Source organism: Vulpes vulpes, chromosome 1 (genome assembly GCF_048418805.1).
Source record: "Vulpes vulpes isolate BD-2025 chromosome 1, VulVul3, whole genome shotgun sequence".
Taxonomy (NCBI): Eukaryota; Metazoa; Chordata; class Mammalia; order Carnivora; family Canidae; genus Vulpes; species Vulpes vulpes.
Window position 1 is genome coordinate 11,418,253 of NC_132780.1, and position 19,932 is coordinate 11,438,184.

The 19,932-nt window shown below is 50.1% G+C and overlaps 1 protein-coding gene across 5 annotated transcripts; it reads right to left on the bottom strand.

Annotated features, from left to right (window-relative positions):
• Positions 1–378: 378 nt before the first annotated feature.
• On the bottom strand, positions 379–19,930 carry SMG9 (SMG9 nonsense mediated mRNA decay factor). 5 transcript variants are annotated; one of them, XM_026013843.2, is made up of 15 exons: positions 19,570–19,874; positions 18,735–18,866; positions 16,604–16,759; positions 14,056–14,130; positions 13,700–13,964; positions 13,509–13,606; positions 11,864–11,976; positions 8,621–8,732; positions 6,666–6,761; positions 6,159–6,244; positions 3,472–3,578; positions 2,632–2,739; positions 2,330–2,458; positions 1,946–2,090; positions 379–903 (listed from the first exon to the last, which is right to left on the bottom strand). In XM_026013843.2, exons 3-15 carry the CDS (start codon positions 16,751–16,753, stop codon positions 825–827), a joined length of 1,563 nt encoding a protein of 520 aa, XP_025869628.1. In that variant the 5' UTR covers positions 16,754–16,759; positions 18,735–18,866; positions 19,570–19,874; the 3' UTR covers positions 379–824. The 5 variants fall into 5 exon arrangements, with proteins under 5 accessions (XP_025869628.1, XP_072610498.1, XP_025869629.1 ...); XM_072754397.1 differs by having other exon boundaries at positions 14,056–14,893; positions 19,570–19,847; XM_026013844.2 differs by lacking the exon at positions 18,735–18,866 and having other exon boundaries at positions 19,570–19,930.
• Between the last annotated feature and the right edge of the window lie 2 nt (positions 19,931–19,932).

The window sequence follows — 19,932 nt, forward strand, 5'->3', positions numbered from 1 at the left end:
CAGAAGCTGTTTCAATCAGGGGAAGGACTATATTGAACTAGGGTACACTCTTTTTAACCATGTATTGAATTAGGCATTGTATTTAGCTAGGCATTTCACCGAAGGCAGAAACTGTCTTCAGCTGAAAGCAGAGGACACGAGGGTAGTAACTACATTTAGCCAAAGCAAAGGACTGTGTTTTCCTATCAGTAGCACAGAGATGGGAGGCTTAATGTCACCCCAGAAACAGAATACTCCCTTCTAGGGGCTTCCTCCTTAGCAGAGACTGTCTTCATCTGCTCCTGACATCTCTATGACCTACAGTGGCTGTGTCCCAAATGTGCCCTGCTCCCCAGGATAACATGTTGGGGAGAGCGGAAGAAAAGCACCAGAACAGGCTTGCATGACTGTTTTTATTCAAACCACCAGATCTGCCCCAACAAAGAGCTCCCCAGACCCTGCCGCACCTTACAGGATCAGGCTTAGAGTCAGGGAGGAGGGACCTGTTGCTCCTGTCCCTGCAGAGGGAGGTCGAGATGGAACCTGGGATTCCTGGTGACCATCTAGACGACTCCCACTGCCTGTCCCTGTGGGGAACTGAGGATGGGCCACCCTACCCCAGGGTGGGGGTGGGATTTCAAAGTTGCCCCCGGAACAATACTCCATTGAGGGTGGGGGGCCTGGCCCTGGACACCTCATGTCTCTGGGCGAGAACGTCGCAGTCCCTCATCCATCAGGCCTGCTGCCACGCTCCACCCCAGCATTGGAGTAGGACACGTGATGCTCCCTAACCATTCACGGGGACCCAGAAGGGGGTTCTCTGCATGACGTTCCTTCCCTCGGCCTCAGGCCAGCAGGCGGCTGTACTCTGCCAGGGCAGAGGACTTTTTCACGCCATCCCAGATCCGGGCAGCATAGTGGAACCTGTGGGAGGAGGTCCACAGTCAGTTGCCTGGCTGTGGCCCACCAGCCTCATGCTGACCCTGGCCAGGAGGGAAAACAGGTCCTGTGTACGAGCCATATGACCTGAGACAAGAGCTTCCTCGGTCAAGAAGCAGGGAAGATGGCCATGCTGATGGGAGTGGCCTGGGTTCTCAGACCTCACCCAGGGTGAGCAAAGCTGAGGGTGCCTGGTCTGGGACAAAGGCCTCAAAGCCCCAACTCTGAGACCAAACTTCTTTCCACACTCAGTGTTGGCCTTTGTGGATTGGGGTTCTCCCTCTCTCTCCCTCCAGGGTCTTGTAATGACCCTTGCCTGCCTTGGCCTCTGCTGTAGACAGTGAAAAGAAGACAGCTCCCAGCCCTTTCTGGCCACAGCTGACTGCAGGCCCAGGGGAGCCATGCTAAAGGCTGCACCAGGTGAAGCTATTTCCCTCTCAAATTTGTGTCTTCTAGAAATTAGATGGTATAGACCTGGATCTGGCAGATGTGTTGTGGGCTCCAGACACAGAGAGTCATGTGAAGTTGGGGCTGGGGAGGTTCAGGGCTCTGTGACAGCAGGGCAGAGAAAGCCAGTGGCCAGCGAAGGAGGGAAGGTGGGGTGGGGAGGAACAGTGAAGCAGTGCCATCCAGAGAGAGCTGGAGAATGCAGCTGCTGTGGGGGCATTCCAGGGCCTCAAGGCTTGCATTCAGGGCCTCAGAATAAACCCTCCTTGAGCTTGACTGGGCTCACTGGTCCTACTACTCACCATCAAATGACACCTAGCCACAGGTGTGTGATGGTGCTACATGACATTTCCTTTCTCTTAGTCTAGATTTCCCCACTAGTAAAACTGGTAACAGGACTTAAACCCCACTGGCTACTGGGGAGGACTCAAGATCACATGAAACAGCACACTGCCTGACATGGAAGCAATTACCACCGTTTCAGAAAAGGAAATAGAGACGTGGCGAGACCACTGAGAACTTCCTCTTGTCTGCACCAGGGTGGGGCCCTCACACTGACCCCTCTGCCAAGAGCTCTTACCAGTTCTTCTCCGTGAGGATCGTGTGTGACAGCTGTGGCCGGGCCATTGACATCACTTGACTCCGGAGCTTGCTCACCAAGGACTGGAAACTAGGGTGGCCGCGGTACCCAGGGAGCAGGGAGAAGAGAGGGCTGGAACCGGGTCCTGGACAGTTAAGGTGGGGGGATAAGGAGGTCAGCCTGGCAGGGAGGGCCTTTCCCTTCTCCTAGCCATCTAGAATCCTGGGCTGGAATACCAGGAGTACCTCCACATTCAGACCCAGGCCAGCTCTTCCCGTACTTCCACAACTTGGAAACATGCTCCTAAGAAAGGGTCCAAGCACCTTAGGGACCAGTGTGGGTCCCTATCGTCCCAGACCAGACTCCCCTGAGGAAGAACCATACCTGCTCTTGGTGGGTTTTCACTCTCTGCCTCGCTGTCCATGAAGGGCACGAGGAACAAGTTGACCTCAGAGTCCAGGAAGTCCGGTGGGAGCCCAGGGAAGACATTACACTGTAACATGGACAGAGTACCTGGAGGAGAGAACCCATCAGCCTGCGGGTCCTATGCTGAGGGGCAGGGGAGGCACAGGTCTGATGATTGTCTAACTTGGGTCAGGAGGCCAGTGTAGACATCAGGGCCAGGGGACCAGATCAGGAATTGAGAGACTGTTGGCCAGTTTGGGGGATGGTTCAGGGACCCTCACCCTTGTAACGCAAGTGGGAGTGAGCCATGAGCTGGTCAATCATCAGGTGCATCTGTCGCAGCTTTCGAGGACAGAAGTCCTCTCGGCGAGCTTTGTTCTGCAGGAAGACTGAGGGGTGGAGAGATGTGGTCCCGTGAGGCCGCTGGGATTTGGCTATGTGGACTTCCCTTCTCATGCCAAAGATCGGCCATCACCCCTGGGTTCAGAGCACTTGTAAATATTTACATGACATGTCACTTTGCTTTAGCACCAGGCCCTGCGCAGGGTGATGCTGGGGACCTAGATATGAGTCACAACTGGCTTCCACCCCCACAGAGCCCCCAGTATGGATGGAAAAGACAGAAGAGGATGATAGCCACAGGATCAGGAGTATGACAGGAAGGCCCCCAGGGGCCTGGTGAGACAGAGGAAATAGAAGAGACCCCACCTAGGGTAGCAATAAGTGAACTAGACAGATCTTTGTTGAAAACAGGACGTAGGGAGAGCATAGCTGAGCAAGGACAGAACTGGCAAAGGATTGGCATGTGTGCAGCTGAAAGAGGGAAAGAGCAGGGCACCTGGGGCCACTTGGGTTACTTCCACACTCACTCTGGAAATCTGTGGAGGCACCAGGGCTAGAGAATTGGGCACATGTGGGTCCTGTCTGCAAAAAGTGCTCATTCTGATCAAGGAGCCAGACCCAGACCCTTGTACATGCCCTTGGTGGCCATGTGGGAACCTTTGAGGAAGGAGCAGCTATTTGCTCTTTCTTCCTCCCAGCTCTCCACCTCCCCAGTGCCCCTGGTTTTCGCCCCTCATTCTTCCCCTGCCCACCCCTCCAGCCCCCAGAAAGTCTCTCACCCAGGTGGGGGTAGTACTCCGTGCCTTCATCGGAGCCTGAGGAGCTGCTGGACTCATGGCTGGGGGACGGGGTGGAGGGCTTCACCATCTCTGCTGTCTGGAGGAACCTGGAGTTTGGGGCCAAGGGTTGGTGCTCTGGCACTGACTCCCCCTACCCCACAGTCGGGGGTCAGGGCTCCTTTTGTGGTCTGATGAAAGCGACAACCACACTCAGATAAATGCTGCATCTTTATCTATTTCTCACATAATTTTAGGGAATTCAGAGACAACTCTCTCAGACACCAATCTGTGGACCCGTGCCAACTGTACATGCCTTTTAATGAGTTTATGCTATTAAAAAAAACACTACATTTTTTAAAAGCATTTGTAAGATCACACCAAAACTGAGTGGCAAGTACAGGGATTTCCAGATGCCCTGCCCACCCCCCCACACATAGCGTCCCCTACCATCAACATTCCAACCAACCTGTGACACATCATTTCACCTAAAGTCTGTGGTTTACTTAAGGTTCCCTCTTGATGTTGTGTATTCTGAGTTTTGGCAAAAGCATCATGTATCCACCACAGGGTTTTACAATGAATAGTTTCACTACCCTAAAAATCCTCTGTGCTCTATCCACTCACTCCTCTCTCCCCTCCTAATCCCTAATCTTTTTACTGTCTCCACAGTTTTGCCTTTTCCAGAATGTCATATAGTCAGAATGGTACAGTAGCCCTTTCAGACTGGCTTCTTTTAGTTAGTAATATGCACTTAAGAATATGTACTTCTTCCATGCCTTTTCATGTTTTGATATAATATTCCAGTGTCTAAATGTACCACAGTTTATGTATTTACCTACTAAAAGATATCTTGATTGCTTCCTAGTTTTGTAAATTATGAATAATGCTGTTTTATTTGTTAGAGAGAGAGAAAGAAGACAGAGACAGAGAGAATGTGTGTATGTGAGCATGCAGAAGGGGGGGGGGGGTCCACACTCAGCACAGAGCCTGATGCAGGGCTCGATCCCACAACCCAGAGATCACAACCTGAGCCAAAATCAAGAGTCAGAAGATGCTTTATAAACATCCATGTGCAGGTTTCTGTGTGGACCTAAATTTCAATTTATGCTATTTTATGCTATTCGATTTATGCTATTTTAAAATAAGTTTTCCAAATATGTAAATAGAATAAATCTGCTATCTGAAGTAGGGGATAATGGGTCCCAATTAAGCATTATAGATATTCTCCTCATACAGACACAAACTGTATGTCATCCACAGTTTCAAGGAGTTCACCTGCTACGAAGCCCACGGCTAGGCTGTGCCGTGTGCTGGCCCGTGTCCATACCCCAATCAGAATGTAAACTCCACAGGGCAGTCTGTTTTTTTCACACTTGTGTTCCAGTACCCAAAACACTAAATGGCATTTGTAAATGTTCAATATATTTGTCATGTGAATGAATTCAAATACACAATAGTGGAGGTGGTGGTGCGGTGGCTGTCTCAGAAATAAGACCCTTAGATCTGGTCATGACAGCTGGCTCTCCCAGAAGCTCATTTTTACTGTTGGCCAGACCCACAGTTCACCACCACCCCCAGGATTCCTAAAATAAACATTAAGCTTCCATTTATCAATTGCTTACTAGGTATCAGGTACTGTGCTGAATGCTTTGAATTCTTTAACTCATTTCATCTGCATAAAATGATCTGTCTATGAGGAGCTAAGGAAAAAGAAGACACTCACCTAATAAGAGCTAGGGTTCAAACCCAGGGCTGCCTCACTTTGGAGATATCTGCTTCCCTTGGCTCAGCTCTCCCCTCCCCATGAGCTCCTGTTCCTTCCTTTTGTCTGAGTTCTATGCCCAAGGCGGCTGGCCTCCACACTGACCCTGAGGGCAAGAGGAAACCCTTGTGCCTCACGTTCTGAGCCAGTTCTTTCCAGGGCGCATTTCTAGAACCTTCAGCTGCTTCAGGCAGGACTCCTTCCCTTTGCCTACCTGCCAGGGTACCAACAGAATGGTACACATGCCTGGAGGAGATGGATAAGATTGACAAGCCAGTTCCCAATTATGCTACTCACTCAACAAATGTGTATTATCTACCTTATGCCAGGCACTGTGTGAGGCACTGGGGACTCTGTCCTCCTGGGGCTTACATTCTACTGGGGGAGACAGACGGTAAAGAGATCTGTGATGTCTTGTCAGGGAGTGATAAATGCAATGAAGGAAAACACAGCAGATAAGAGGCAGGGAAGAAAGGGGGGCAGTACATTGTAAGATAAGGAACAGCCTGAGGTGGCCCAAAAGACATGAGGGAGGGTGTCTGAGGTCTGCAGGAAGACCTCTCTTTCCAGCTGAGGGAGGGATAGCGTGCAGAGATCATAAGCTGCATGAGAAATAGCCATGAGGTCACCAGGCCTTTAATGGAAGCAGTGAGGGAAAGTGGTAGAAGAGAAGGTCAGTGAGGTGACTGGGACTGTCCCGTGTAGGGGATCTTGTATGTAGGAAGACTGTGAATTTTATTCTGAGTGATGCATAAAGTCAGTGGAGAGCTAGAAGTGTGTGTATACTGGGTGGTAGTGATCCACTCCAACTCACATTTTAAAGAGGTCCCTGTGGCTGCTATGTGGAACGTAGAGAGGTGGGCAAGTGGCTGAGTCTCTGGTCCCCATCTCTTGCCTGGCTTCCCCCTCCCCACTTGCTCCTCACCTGTATAAACTGAGGTCTGTGAACCAGTCCTGGACAACGATCACCACATGGCAGACCGTGAAGAGGAAAGCAGCAATCTGGAGTGACTGCAAATGGGCAGGAAGGGACAAGAGAGTTGAAGGTCCCTTCTGCCCAGACTGGGGTCCCTGTTCCCAGGACTTAGCTGAGGGGGCAGTAGGGCAAGGGCCTCAGAGCCTCTAAGCACCTTCTGTGTGCCCAGACTATCCTGGCACTTCCTTTATGGCCATCCCTGAGTTAGGCAAAGTAGGAATGATTACCCCCACCTTACACAGGCAGATAATGAGGCTGGAGGGGGAGGGGGCAGGAAATGCCTTTTCCAAGGAACACAGCCAGACAGGACTCTCAATACTGTTCTTTCCTACAGCTCTTGGGGCACCCAAGTCTCTTCATGAAGCAGAAACTAGGTCAACCCACATCCAGCTCTCTGTCACAAATCTTGAGGGGAAGGGTAAGACCTCTCCCCAAGGACTGGTTTGGCCCCCTCACCTGCATCTCAACATAGGTGTGGGGCAGGTTGTACTCTGGAGGCAGCTTGCGGTCATTATTGATAAGGTGGTCCAAGATGGAGGGGCTCAGGATGGGCTGCAAAGAAGAGAAGGTGTCAGGAAAGGGACTGGTGGCCAGGACCCTAAAGGTCACAGCCACCTAAGTTGCACACGTTGAAGGCAAATACCTCACCTCTCTCGGGACTAAATAAGGTCAGAAACATGGGTGGTTCCTCATAAGTGAGTGCTAGTCAGTGAGAGGAGGTGAGAGAACAATGTTTCAAAGCAGATACACTTCCGCCAGTTCTTTTACAAAATCACCACTCTCAAGTGCCTCATGCTCAAAGGGAACTCTTCTAGTGCTAATAAATGTAATATTGACTTGAATGAGTCATGTCCCTTCAAGAGCCCTTTCTTCTCTTAGTTGTTTCAAATGCTTTCAAAACTTTGCTATGATAATTACTTTGGTCAAAAAACAATGAATAGTGTGAAAACTGGTGAAGATTTAAAAATTGCATCAGTGGGTGTAAAAAAAAAAATCAGTGGTGAGTTCATCACCTTTTCTCAAAGGAACATTCCATTTAATAACCGTAAGAGTTAAATCGGCTTGGCAGTCTTATTGACTTCTTGGTGCAGTGAGTGGAATTCTTTAAGTAAGAGGCTTTTCCAACTGCTGGACTTCTAAAACTCCCAGCACTCCATGCTCTATTCTGTCTTGTTTTAGCTCCCATTCTGCTCCATGTGGGTCTTGGGGCCAGATCACAGCAGTTTAGTTTGTTTCTAGGTCCCGGTGGCCCCTGCATAGGCCTGACTCACAGATCTCACACCACATTTGTAGGTTTTCCACTCTCTGTGCTATCAATGCCTATGGTGACTAGAACTTTGTTCCATCAACATTCAGTGGGTACCAACTATGGGCCAGGCCCTGATCAACAGTGTTCCTCCTGGAAGAGCTCCAGGTAGATCAGGAGTGGGAGCAGTACACAAAAAGCAGACTGTGATAAATTAGTGCTGTGATGGAAGGTGCACATGGCACCAGTGGGTACTCTGAGGGGAAGACTTCTGGGAGAAGGCAATACCCCAGCGGAGTCTTCTGGGCATTAGCCAGGCAACAAGGCAAGGGGACAGTGTTCTTGTGATCACAGTACTGCCAGCTAAGAGTATGAAGTATGTACTTCTTGTCAGGTACTGTCATTAGGACTTTACTTGTGAAGCCCTGAAGCCTCACAAAACCCTGCAGGTAGGCAATAATATTTTTCCCACTAAAGAAAAATGAGAAATAGGTGGTTTCAGATAAAGGGAACAGGATGAGGACAGCCCAGAGGGAAGAGAGATCATGGTGAGGCCTTATGGTGTGTGTGGTGGAGCTAGAGCTACATCAGAAAGGGGAGACTAGAGTCTGAAGGAGGCAAACCCTATAAGCCTTGAACGCCACACTAAGGAATAGGGACTCTGCCTGAGGGAAAGGGAGAACACAAGGAAAACTACCAAATACATGATGGGTCAGTTCTAATGATAGTGATGGGCCCGAACATTAAATACGTGCCAGGTCTTATGCTAAGCATTTGGTCTGGACTGTTGTACTGAATCCTTGCAATGATCCTATGAAACTGAGTACAATTACTGTCCCCATTTATAGACAAACTGAGGTCTGGGAGGGTAAAAAAAAATTGCTTCAAGTCTCCCAACTGTTAAGAATTAAAGGCAGAATCTGGACATACACAGACCGACTACAGGGCCCACACATTTGACCACTCTGCTAGAAGATTCTTTAGGCTACTATGTACAGAATGGATGGGAGGGGAGGGAGGCAAAATTTGGTAAGAGACTAAAGGCCAAGAAAAGACACAACTTGGCTAAAACCACATGGAATCCAAGCAGGATTCTGGCTTATAAATACCCAGGGGTGGAGCTGAGTGTGGCATGCAGTAGGATGGGGCACGTGGAGATTGGCACCTGTGTGTCCAGGAAAACAATCCGCTCTTGGGTAATAAAGAAGTCAATGCCACTGGTCTGGTTGCCCCCTCGTTCCTTCATTTCGGCACTCTGGGCCCGGAAAACATATGCCCTGTGGAGAGGAACAGGTGGAGTACGTTAGAGGTCTGGCTCTCAGCCTCCGACACCTCCGGAGTATGACCCTGTGAAAGGAGCATGTGGGACATGGTTCCCTCCTGCCCACAAAGCCTTCCATCTGTGGCCCCTGCTGTCTGGGGGCTTACATTTTGTTCCATATAACTTTACCCCTACTCATAAGTAGGTTTGTTAACTCACTTAATGAAGTCAGCAACCTGAGGTATTTAAGAGTAGGGGTTTTGCTAGACTGCTGGGATTCAAATAGCAGCTCTGCCTCTTCCTGGCTATGTGGATTTGGGGAAGTCCTTAATCTTTCTCTTCTGTTGCCTTATCTGTAAATGGGGATAACAGTCTCAAAACTTTTAGGGTTACTATGAGGCTACTATATGTAATGCCCTTAGGAACTTGCCTGATATGCAGTGATGTATAACTGTCAGCTATTAATTACCAAGTGCCCTTGCCACAGGCCAGGCATTGGAGATACAGCACTGAGTTCTCCCCGCCCCCAGAGTGAGAAGCTGTTTGGTTGTAGAACTCAGTTCCCAGTTCTCTTCCTGTGAGAAGAGTCTCCCTCAATTCTATCTGTGCTGGATGGGGAGACGAGAGCAAAGCAGGCAGAGCTGAGCCTTGCCTTAACCAATGAGCTCAACTTGGTCATATTCTGTGGCTTGGACAAAGAGATTATTTCCTCTTTCTAACTGCAAAATCAGAGTAAGAGTACCTACTTCTCAAAAGAATAACCCCCACCTCCCTGAAATGCTTAGCATGCTGTCTGACACAGAGCAAATATCCTCCCGCTTAACACTGTACAGAAGGCCTCCTATGTACCAGATACCAGGATGTGGCAGTAAGGACAGTCTTGCTTCCATGGAGAGAAGGTCTACCTTCTGGTCTACCTTACAAATTAACAGCTATCAGTTAACTTCAAGTGGCAGGAAGAGGAGATGTGTAGCACTCTGAGTGGGGATAATTCAGATAGTAGAGCCAGAAAGGCATGCCATAAAAGAGGCAAATGACCACACTGAGGGAGAGAGAAGAGAGTTAATTAAGCAAATTTAATTAAGTTACAGAGGGAAGTGCAGGGGGGATGCAGGATGGAAGACTATCCCAGGCAGAAGGCAGGTGGTGTGTACGAGGCAACAAAGACCAGTGTGGTAAAAGCAGAGAACAAGGGGCCCTGGGAACAAGAAGTAGGTACATAGGCCTTTGTGGGGCATGGTAAAGAGCTGGGGCTTTGGCCCATGAGCCTTGAGAAGCCCTGAAGACAGTTAAGTAGAGAAGTGACAGGACTGGATGTGGGCTTTGAAAAGCTTCCCCTTGTGCTATGCGGTGAGGGCTGTAGCATGGAAAGAGTGGATGACGACTTATAGGCCCAACACCCTGGGCCTCCCTTATCCTCTCTGACCTGATAGTCTAGGATTTCCCGTCTTGCTCCCTCTGCTCCAGATCAACAGCCTCCACGTCATTCTGCACATACACCAGGCAAGCTCTTGCTGCAGAGGCCGGCTTTTGCCATTCCCTGATTAGAATGCTCTCCCTCTGCCAAGTCTGCTTTTTCTCAGTGTCCCCCTTAGAGAGGCCTTCCCTGAATACTCGATTTAGAACTGTCATCTAGCGTCCATACTGCTTCCCAATAATCCCTTCCCGTGTGGTTATCATCTTCTAACATGTCGAGTAACTTATTTTGTTTGCTACTGCCCCTATTAAAATTAAGCCTCACGACGACAAACGTTCTTGCTAGTTTTGTTTGGCTGTGTATCCCCAGCGCCCAGAACAGTGCCTGACACATCGTAAGCACTCAATAAATACTAGTTGAACTAAAGCAGGGAAACCAATAAGCAGGTTCTTGGCATCCTCTAGGGAAGATGTCAGAGGCTTAGACCAGGAGATAGGAATGAAGGGGAGAAGCAGATGAATTCTTAACCTAATCAAGAGACTTGAGGGCTAGATTTGGCATCAAAGTCCACCATGCCACAGGATGACACAGCTCAAAAAGACTAGCTAGGCCAGCAGGAGTCTCTCTAGCTCAGGAATCTGAACTTGGAGCTGAGGGGAAATTTTGCTATTTGGGGGAAGCTGAGATGGAGAGTGCCATCTGAGAGCGCTGTTAACTGTTCCCAAGCACAGCCAAGGTGAACTTATGACTGAGTAGAGAAGAGATGGAGGTGACCTGGGAGGAAGGGCAACCCCCACAGCTCTGGCTCTAGTGGATGTATATTGTCACAATGGTGGTTCTTATCCTGTTCTGGGTCTCCATCAGGCCCCTCTAAGATCTGGTAGAAGCTATACATCCTTTCTCTAAAAGAAAAGCGTGACTGCAGGTATGTATAAAATTCTGCATATACTGTTAGGAGGTTTGTGGATATGCCCTGGTGCCCATCCACAGAAGGTTGCGAGGTTGTAGCATGTTAGTATTTATTGCTTTATAAAAAAGACAAACCCCTATATTTTTTAAACAATCCCAAGTGGTTACTATCCTTTCTCATTCCTCAGTCTGAATCTTCCTTAATCAGACTGTACATGTTCCATCCTCCCTAGCCCCTTTGTTTTTTCTCCTGCTCTCAGTTCTGGTTCCTAGTTCTTAAGCTCCCTCTTCCTCCAAATCCTCTCCTGTGAATTCATACTTTACTCTTCACAATCCTCCCCATCCTTCCTCAAGAATGCAGGACAGAACAGCTTCTGTTCTGCTCTAGAACCCATGCCCTACATCCAGGTCTCTTTCCCTGTTCTAGTTACCAGGCCTTATCACCAATATCCTGCAAGCATTTGCTCTGTGTCAGGTTCTTGTTAACTACTGCCTTCCTGATATTATCCTTCAAAAACCCACTTCACAGATGACAAAGTGAGATACTGACAAGTAAAATGACCTGCCCAAAGTCAACTAGCTAGTGAGTGGCAGGGCTCAGTGAGGTCAGCTTAAATCAAAGCTGGGCTCTGTACCATTCCTGGGGCAACACAGAGAGTGAGGAAAAGGACTGGTTACCTTGGAGCTACACAAAGATTTAGTCCAGTCCCTAATCATCCTCATCTGACAAAGACACTGAGGCTAAGGGAGGTCAAAGTCCTTTGGTAACACCACTTATAATCGCCAGGCCCACCCTCCTCCTGGCCTTCCACACCCCTTACCTCTGGTCCTCCTCAGGAGTGTTGGCCGACAACAATGACATGACCATGGACTTGCCTGTCCCCTGGAGGCCAAGGACACCGACCACCAACACATCAGTCTGATCCAACAGGTACTGGGGGAAGATGAAGGTGTGTGACTCTCATAAATCTGTCAGTGGCTGGAGCAGGAGTGGGGGTGAGGTAGGGGAGGGGGCAGGAGTGGATACTTCTGTGGCTGGCCTGCCTGCCTTGTCAGATATGAAGAAAAACTTGGACGGCTTCAATCCCCCAAGTTGAGCAAAGGGCCTGTGTATGAATGTGGTGGCACAAAGAATGATGTTGTGAGAATTCCAAGGTAGAGAAGAGCCTGGCAAGGTCAAGAAGCTACTAGGAAATCAGTGCAGCTGGAACATGGTAGGAAAAAGGGAAACCTGACTTTGGTGAAGAGAAGGGGAAAGGCACAGGAATGAAGGGCAGGTGGAGGAAGACAGGACCACTGGAACAGACTCCTGGAGGGCTTTTGGCTTGGGGCAGGTTGGGAAAACAAATGAAAGCGTGAAAAAGGGAAAAGACTGCAGGAAGGGGAGGTCAGTTCATCCTGGCTCCGGTCTGTGGTATTTAAGAGTCTTGGAAAATCCTGAGACCTTCACCTCTGGCCCACCAGTTCTGATGCCTTCCACCACCAGGGGGTGTGAGACACACTCCTCAAGAAAAACAAAGAAGTCCTCAACTGGCTCCTTAGAGCCACCTGGAGCTTTTATTAAAAGGAAAAAAAGCAGCAGCAGCAGCTATTCTTGGGCCTAACCCTAGACACATTAGAGCAGAATACCTAGGGCTAGCTCTGTTCTATAAGGGCAGACACTGACCACATGCGGCCATTTAAGCTTAATTAAACAAAGCTAAAAATTCAGTTCCTTAATTATACTAGTGGATAAGTGCCGAACAGCCATGTAGAAGGAGAGTGTCTATCATACTAGATAGTGCAAATATATTCTCAACACTGCAGAATTCTATTTCAAGTGAAGGGTAGGCCTGCTAAACACCAACTTTTGTTTTGTTTTAAAGCTCCCCAGTCGGTATCAGTGAGACAGTAGACGTACAAAGGCAGCAGGCCAGGTAATAAAAGATGGGCTTAGTATGTTGTCTTAGTAAGTCCAAGCTGCTGGGAGAAGGAAAAGAGACATACGTAGGAGAATCTGGGCAGGGATGTGGTATGACGGGGCTGGGCGGAGACTGGAGCTAGGTAGGATGGTCCAGGAACGTGAGGCCTGAGCGAGAGCAGGGGTCACCGGGGGAGTGCCTTTTAAACCAGTTATCACTGGTACAGCATGGCTTCCAACCAATTAGGAAAGGAACAGGAGCAGGGTCCAGGAGGCTGCCCTGCTGTGGGACGGTACCAAGATCCCAGGGCATCTGGGTGGTAGTGGGAGTCCTTTCCTGCCAACCAGTATCAAACTATCTCAGTATTTTAACTACCAGCACAGCTGATCTAGTGGAAGCCACTGCAATTCAGTTCTGGGCAGGTGAGAACTTTGATTCCTTCTCTCTCATCGCCTCAAAGCTGTCTAGTCTGGTACTGTCTGGCAAGAGGCAAGAGTGGCAGTCGGGAGGTGGGGTGGAGGTGGCGAGATATGGGACATGGAGACACAACCTCTCATCTCAGTACCTCAATGGCGCTGTCACACCAGTTCATCTGGTCGTCTACCAACTTGATGCTGTGCTTCATGCGTTCTGGGGGCAGTAGTTTGGCCTGGCCCACGACAGCTGGAGACAGGAGAAAGAAGGAGACAGGATGTGGTAAGGGTCTGTGTGAGGGCATTCCAGCTCCCAACCAGATCCTGCCCGGCCCCAACTCACGGTCCATGGCTGCTGGTGCGGCAGTGCCCATGCCTCGGTTCTGGATCTGATACACAGGCTGTGTGGGTCTCTGCCCCTCCTTTTCTCCCTTGGGTGGTGCTGGGGCTGCAGGGGGTGCAGGGGCAGTGCCCTCGGGGGTTGAGGCATTTGTCACAGTTGCAGGCCCTTTCCCCTCTTCCCGTGGTTTCATGAGGACGATAGGCTTCTCAAGAGGGGCTGGAGCAGGCGGGGCGGCAGGGGCTGTTGGAGGTGGTGGCTGCTTTGACTATGGGACAGAGAAGCTTCCAGTCAATGGGAGAGATCCCTGACCTAACTGCTCCCGGCCTCCCCCCTTCAGAAGATTCTTCCCTGCTCACCCGCTCTGCTGGAGGTTTTGAGAGGATGATGGGGGTTTTCTGCATGACCGACGAGCTCGTCTCTTCACTGCCATCCTGTGGTGAGGGAGAGCAGTGACTCAGGAACAGCTTCCCTGGCTCTCCTGGACACTCCTGAAGGCCTTCATGTGCCAGGTACAATTCTAAATACCTTCATATATTAACTTCTTCAATTCCACCACTAACCCCGAGATATACATACTGTTATCTCCATTTTACAAATGAAGAGGCTGAGGTCCAGAGAGGTTGAAATGGCTTGCCCGAGGTTATGCAGTCAATAAGTAACAGAGCCAGGATTTGAGTCTTGGCAGCCTAGTTCCAGGACACATTTGGCTGCCTGTGCCAGACAACAAGACCAGGCAGGAGGAGCCAGGGCTCTGGAGCTAGATCTGGGTTCAAACTTGGCCCTGCCTTTTGTTGGCTGTGTGAACTTGAATAAGGAACCACCCTCACTTCGGCTAATTTCCTCACTTGGCCAACAAGGATAGAAGTGCTTCACGGGACTGCCGCAAGGCTGAAAGCAGATGAACTTGTAAATGGTCCATGGTCCATGAGGCAGAGGGGAGAGGCAGGGGCTTGCTATCTCACAGATTCTATCCCAATTTTCCCTCAGCTCCACTCTTGTGCTTGCCAAGCCAGTGGCCTAATTCCCACACCCCACCCTCCTCAGGCTTCTTTTGACTCACCCCAGGGTCTGCTTAATAAGAAAGGGGAAAGATCTGAGTTTGAGCCTTGTTCTTTCCTGGTTCCCTGAGGAACCTCATGAGAGCCATGAACCTTCACTGGGACTGTTTCTTCCCCATATACTGGAGAGACTGGCCTATGGTGAAGAACAAACAAGAGGGCATGAGAAGTACTCTGAAGGCAACAGTTGAGACAGAACTACAGGAGAGACTGTGGGCTTTCCAAAGGCCAGGGAGGAGGGAGGACAGCCGGGGCCGAGGCTGGGAGGATAGACAGAAGATGGTGGACAGGAGATGGTACTCAGGAGGCACAATGTATAGCACTGGTGCCTGACAGGCATGGGGTGGGGATGTCCAGGATGATACCCGATGGGCTGTCATGGGTATTGGGAGGAAGTTGCTGAGGGCAGCAGGGGACATGGAGGGTGTTAGGAGGCCACTGACCAGTCAGGAGGCTGCCAGGGCTCAATGGCAAAATCAGAGACAGAGACAAGAGACTCTGGAGTGCTCAACCAGGGACTTAAGCTGACAGTATAGGAAGATGGGAATGTTCCTCAGGCCTGAGTGTGGAAGGAAGAGGGACCCTCTGTTCTCACCTGTGCTACAACCCAAGGGAAGGAACAAGCAAGAGCTGAGCTCACTGTGAACAAATTATTCTCCATGTTTGCACTTTTATGGTTCAGAAACTGGTCCCAATTATTACCAGTCTTCCACCCCAACAAACCTCTCAGAGGTGGGCAGGGCCCTGGATGAAGAACGGGGGGGGGGGGGGGGGGGGGGGAGGGGGGGGGGACAGGTTCTGGCAGCAAGTCCCCTAGGCACAGGACAGGAACAAGACAGGATCTGTGCCCTCGTCAAGACTCCGGACTCCCCACCCAGGACACTACAGCACACAGAACAGGCTGGACTTGGGCTTAGCTGGATCTGGGTTTGAGTTCTGGCCCCAAAGCTTACTGACTGTGACTTTGGGGCAGTCCCTTCTTGGAGATTCATTTTCTTTCATTAATGGAAATCTAATCTATCCTAGGTTCTACCTCATGGGGTAGCTCAAAGGGTTCAGGAAGACCCAAATGATGTTAAAGCACTTGGCACAGTGCCAGCATACCACATGCTGCTCAACAGACAGTAACAGCTGCTGTCGTTATGGGGCCTGAGTGGCTCAGTTGGTTGAGCATCTGACTCTAGATCTCGGCTCAGGTCATGATCTCGGGGTCAGGGGTTCTAGCCCTGCGTCAGGCTCTGAGCTCAGTGCAGAATCTGCTTGTTTCTCTCCCTCCCCTGGCTTGCATGCTGTGCATGCACGTGTTCCCTATCAAATCAATCTTAAAAAAGAAAAAGAAACAGCTGCTATCGTATGACTCTTTAAAACATGAGCTTATGGAACCTTTCAGCTCAAACTCTCCAATGCCAATTTCATTCAGTGAAATCCCAAGTCCCTTCCCAGGCCTCTCAGGTCCAACGTGATCTGGCCTGAGTTACCTCTCTGACATTATCTTCTATCACCTTCCCTTCTTCTTCAGCCTCTGCAGCCACACTGGCTTCCTGGCTACACCCTGAATACACCAGACATAGAGCTCAGTGCCTTCACATCTGCTTCATATCTGTCCAAGAATGCTCTTCACTCAGATTTTGTCGTGGTGTATTTCCTCACCTCTTCAGGGAGGCCCTCTCTGTCCACTTCAACTAAGACAGCTCCCTTTGTCAATCTCTGCCCTTATTCCATGAGGCCAGTTTTGTTCACAGACAGATGCCCAGCATTTAGATTAGTGCCTGGCACATGGCAGGTGCTTAAAAAACATTTGTGGAACAAGTGGATACAGGGATGCTGCCCTTGCCCACTCACTCACCCGTCTCTCTCTCTCCCATGGGGCAATGTAGTCCCTCTCCCGACCACCAGGGCCAGAAAGGTTCTGGGGGCCGCCAGGGCCAGGCTCCTTCCACCGCCGACGCCTCTCTATCCCATAGAGCCCAGGCTGACTATGGCCAGACTCAGACATGGTTGCCTACAGAGAGAAAGAGGTTGATTTCAGGGTGAAGAGATGCTCTTAAATCTATCTGGCTTACCCGGGACTGTAAGAAGGCACTTCTTTTCCAGAGAGCTCTGTGGCTGTGGTAGTGATTGCCAGCTGGCTCAAGATCTATTCTCCCTTCGCTTCTTCCAAAAAAAATAAAACCCTCAGTTCTGAGTAGGGCACGTGGCTGCCCAGAACACACTTCTCAGCATAATTTGCAGGTAGATGGCCATGTGATTAAGTTCTTTCTGGCCAATGGTAGGACACCAGAAGTGTGTTTTGGCAGCTTTCAGAAACTTCCCTTCAGACACTAGAACATGCCTTTTGCCGTCCTCCTGGCTGGAAGGAATGTGGTGTGCAGGCTGGAGCTCAAGCAGCCACCCTGGACTGGAAGGAAGGAAAGAAGGTGTGGGAGAAAATGATTCAGGGGTCCCCTATTAACCTTATGTTGTCTACTTTTGGATGTATTGAGAAACAAATACATTTTTATCTTACTTGTAGCTAAAACTATTCCCAACTATTAATTACTTTGCCCCCAAGTAAGTATAACTCAGAGGGAGGGGGAGGGTCACATAAAAATGGGACATCTTAGGATCCCTGGGTGGCGCAGTGGTTTGGCGCCTGCCTTTGGCCCAGGGCGCGATCCTGGAGACCGGGATCGAGTCCCACGTCGGGCTCCCGGTGCATGGAGCCTGCTTCTCCCTCTGCCTGTGTCTCTGCCTCTCTCTCTCTCTGTATGACTACATAAATTAAAAAAAAAAAAAAAAAAAGGGACATCTTCTTTCCCAAACTGCAGCAAACCATTTCCTTACAAATCAGTAACATGGTCCTCATTCCAACAACTATTGTTTTGATAACCTAACACTGGCATATGCGGGGCATTTAAGGGCCTATTTTCATCCGGTGTCTCACCCCGTGTCAGTCTGTTTACCTTCCATTTCTGATGGTCTGCCATCCCTCACACTCCAACGTCTCACCAGTGGTTAACCTAAGATGTTATAAAATGTACTGCTACCTATATAATCTACTCCCTATCATTTAACTATCTTTATTGGTCCCTCTAGGGAGTTTCCCCAGCTGTTTACACTTCTAGGGAAGTGTCAGAGTACTTAACAGTCTGTTTGCTATGAGGCCATTTACTATATAGCTCACAGGTCAAGTTAAACTGTAGTCTATGGACCAAATCAGGGCTGCCTTCTGTTTTTGTAAATAAAGTTTTATTGGAACACAGCACATCCATCAATTTACACATTGTCTACAGCTGCCTTCTTGATACAATGGCGGAGTTGAGTAGTTGAGACAGGCAGTATGGCCTGCAGAATCTCAAATGATTTGCCTCTTTTTACAGAAAGTCTGCTGACCCTTGCTTAGCTCTTAAGTGCCTGTGAAATTATCCTATGAATCCCCCCCTACCCCATCCAAACAAACAGTGACTAATAGGTCCCTGTGCGAGACCCTTTCTCCAGACTGCAGTTAAGTGTTTACAGGATGTGGGAGTAATTTTGCTAGCCAGGCAGGGGCCTGTCTAGCTCCTCACTGCTCCAAGTGACCTCTCCTCCAGCCACAAACCGAGCTGAAGACTGCCTTCAGAGACAGGAGGGTAAGGCCTGTTTACACATGCTTCTGGAAAATGATCCACTCAGCACTTCAATGACTGTTTATAGTCTCTGAGGGAGATTGCCCCAGAAATTGGGACTCCTCCATTTGCACTTAAGTGTGGGTTTATACATTATTCTGGAGATGGCCCCACCCCCTATTCCAGCCCTCAAGTGTCTCTTTTCTCTCCTCCACCAGGACTCCATCCAGCCTAGGGCTCAAATGTCTGTTTACACACCAAGAGGACCCCTTTCCCACACAGAAAATGTCCCTCTGCTCTGCAGGTTATTCTGGGCACTTCCACAGTATTTGCCTCTACTTGATAGCTCCACGGGGGAGGAGGAGCTCCCCAGAATCTGAGAACACCTACATGCAATCTGGGGACCTCCAATGTTTCCAGGCTCCTTTGCTGATTCTCTCAAGACGTCTTGAAGCCAGTCTGTGTTTATTTACAGGGCTCTGGTCGGCGACCTCCCCGACGTCAGGAATCTACCTAGGCATTCTGGGGGGAAGTTTCCTTTCCTCAGCCCTTGGCGCATCTCTTCCCGTGACCCTTGCAGGGGAGGCTCCCAGAACCCAAGTGTCTATTTGCACACTCCTAATTCCTAACTCCGTATTTATGCCCACCTCCCACCCCCAGAACCTAACGGTCGATTCACATGATTTTTCTAAGGACTGACACTTAAACACGTGTATTTACAAGTTTTGTCCATGGGGCGCCCCCCTCTTACAACTTATGAGTCTATGGACTGTATTCAGAGGGCATCGCTCAAATTAGGCACCTGCTTAAGAGGCTTCCTGTGGGGAACCCTACAACTTAAGTTTCCTTCTTACACACTATATGGAAAACCTTCCGCGTATATAGCGTCTGTTTGTAGACCCTCTGCGAGCGTGTTCCCCAAACTTAAAGTTTCCCTTTAAACGCTATCGCTGGGGTCTTTGCAACACTTCACGGCCAGTTTACAGGCCCTATTAGGCCCTCCCAGAACCGAAGTCCCTATTTACACATTATTCACCGGCCCCAACCCCCCACGCCCGCCAACCCGGTAATTTAAGGTTCGCTCTTGGCTCCCTACTCAGTTACACACCCGCCGGGGGTCAGAGCGACCGTTTAACGGTCGAAAAGGGGGCGGGGCCCCCAACGCGCCCCCGCGCCCCGCCCCCTGCCGGCGCACGAGCCTCTCGCGGGCTCGCGGGCCCCTTACCTAAGGCGGCTGCTGATTGGCTCTTGGGGCGCAGCGCTACGCGCGCTTTCCGTGACGAGGCTGGTGGGGGGAGGTTCCACCACGAGCCACGGGCCTGTAAATGGCGTCTGGGGGACAAAGGGCGTGGGAAGAGTACCGAAAAGGCAGGAATTGGCCACTCTGGAACCGGCCTAGGCACCCCGGAAGCTGCACCCAAGAAACGCAGGGCTGAAAGAGGAAGAGGTGGTAGCGCGGGACTGAGCTGAGAGCTGGACCCGCCGGGTGCTGGCCTTGCGCATGCGCCGAGGGCTGGGCGCGCGAGAACTGAGCGTCCGCGCCGGGCTGAGCATGCGTGGAGGGCGGTGGTTGGCCTCAGCACGCTGG

Bases quoted from the DNA above. Each gene is read 5' to 3' on its own strand.
- SMG9 (XM_026013844.2), bottom strand. From the start codon at position 16,753: ATGTCTGAGTCTGGCCATAGTCAGCCTGGGCTCTATGGGATAGAGAGG. The intron at 13,607-13,699 runs GTGAGTTGGGGC...TCCTGTCTCCAG, and splicing joins CGCACCAGCAGCCATGGACC to CTGTCGTGGGCCAGGCCAAA. The intron at 2,740-3,471 runs GTGAGAGACTTT...TCCACCCCTCAG, and splicing joins GGAGTACTACCCCCACCTGG to TCTTCCTGCAGAACAAAGCT.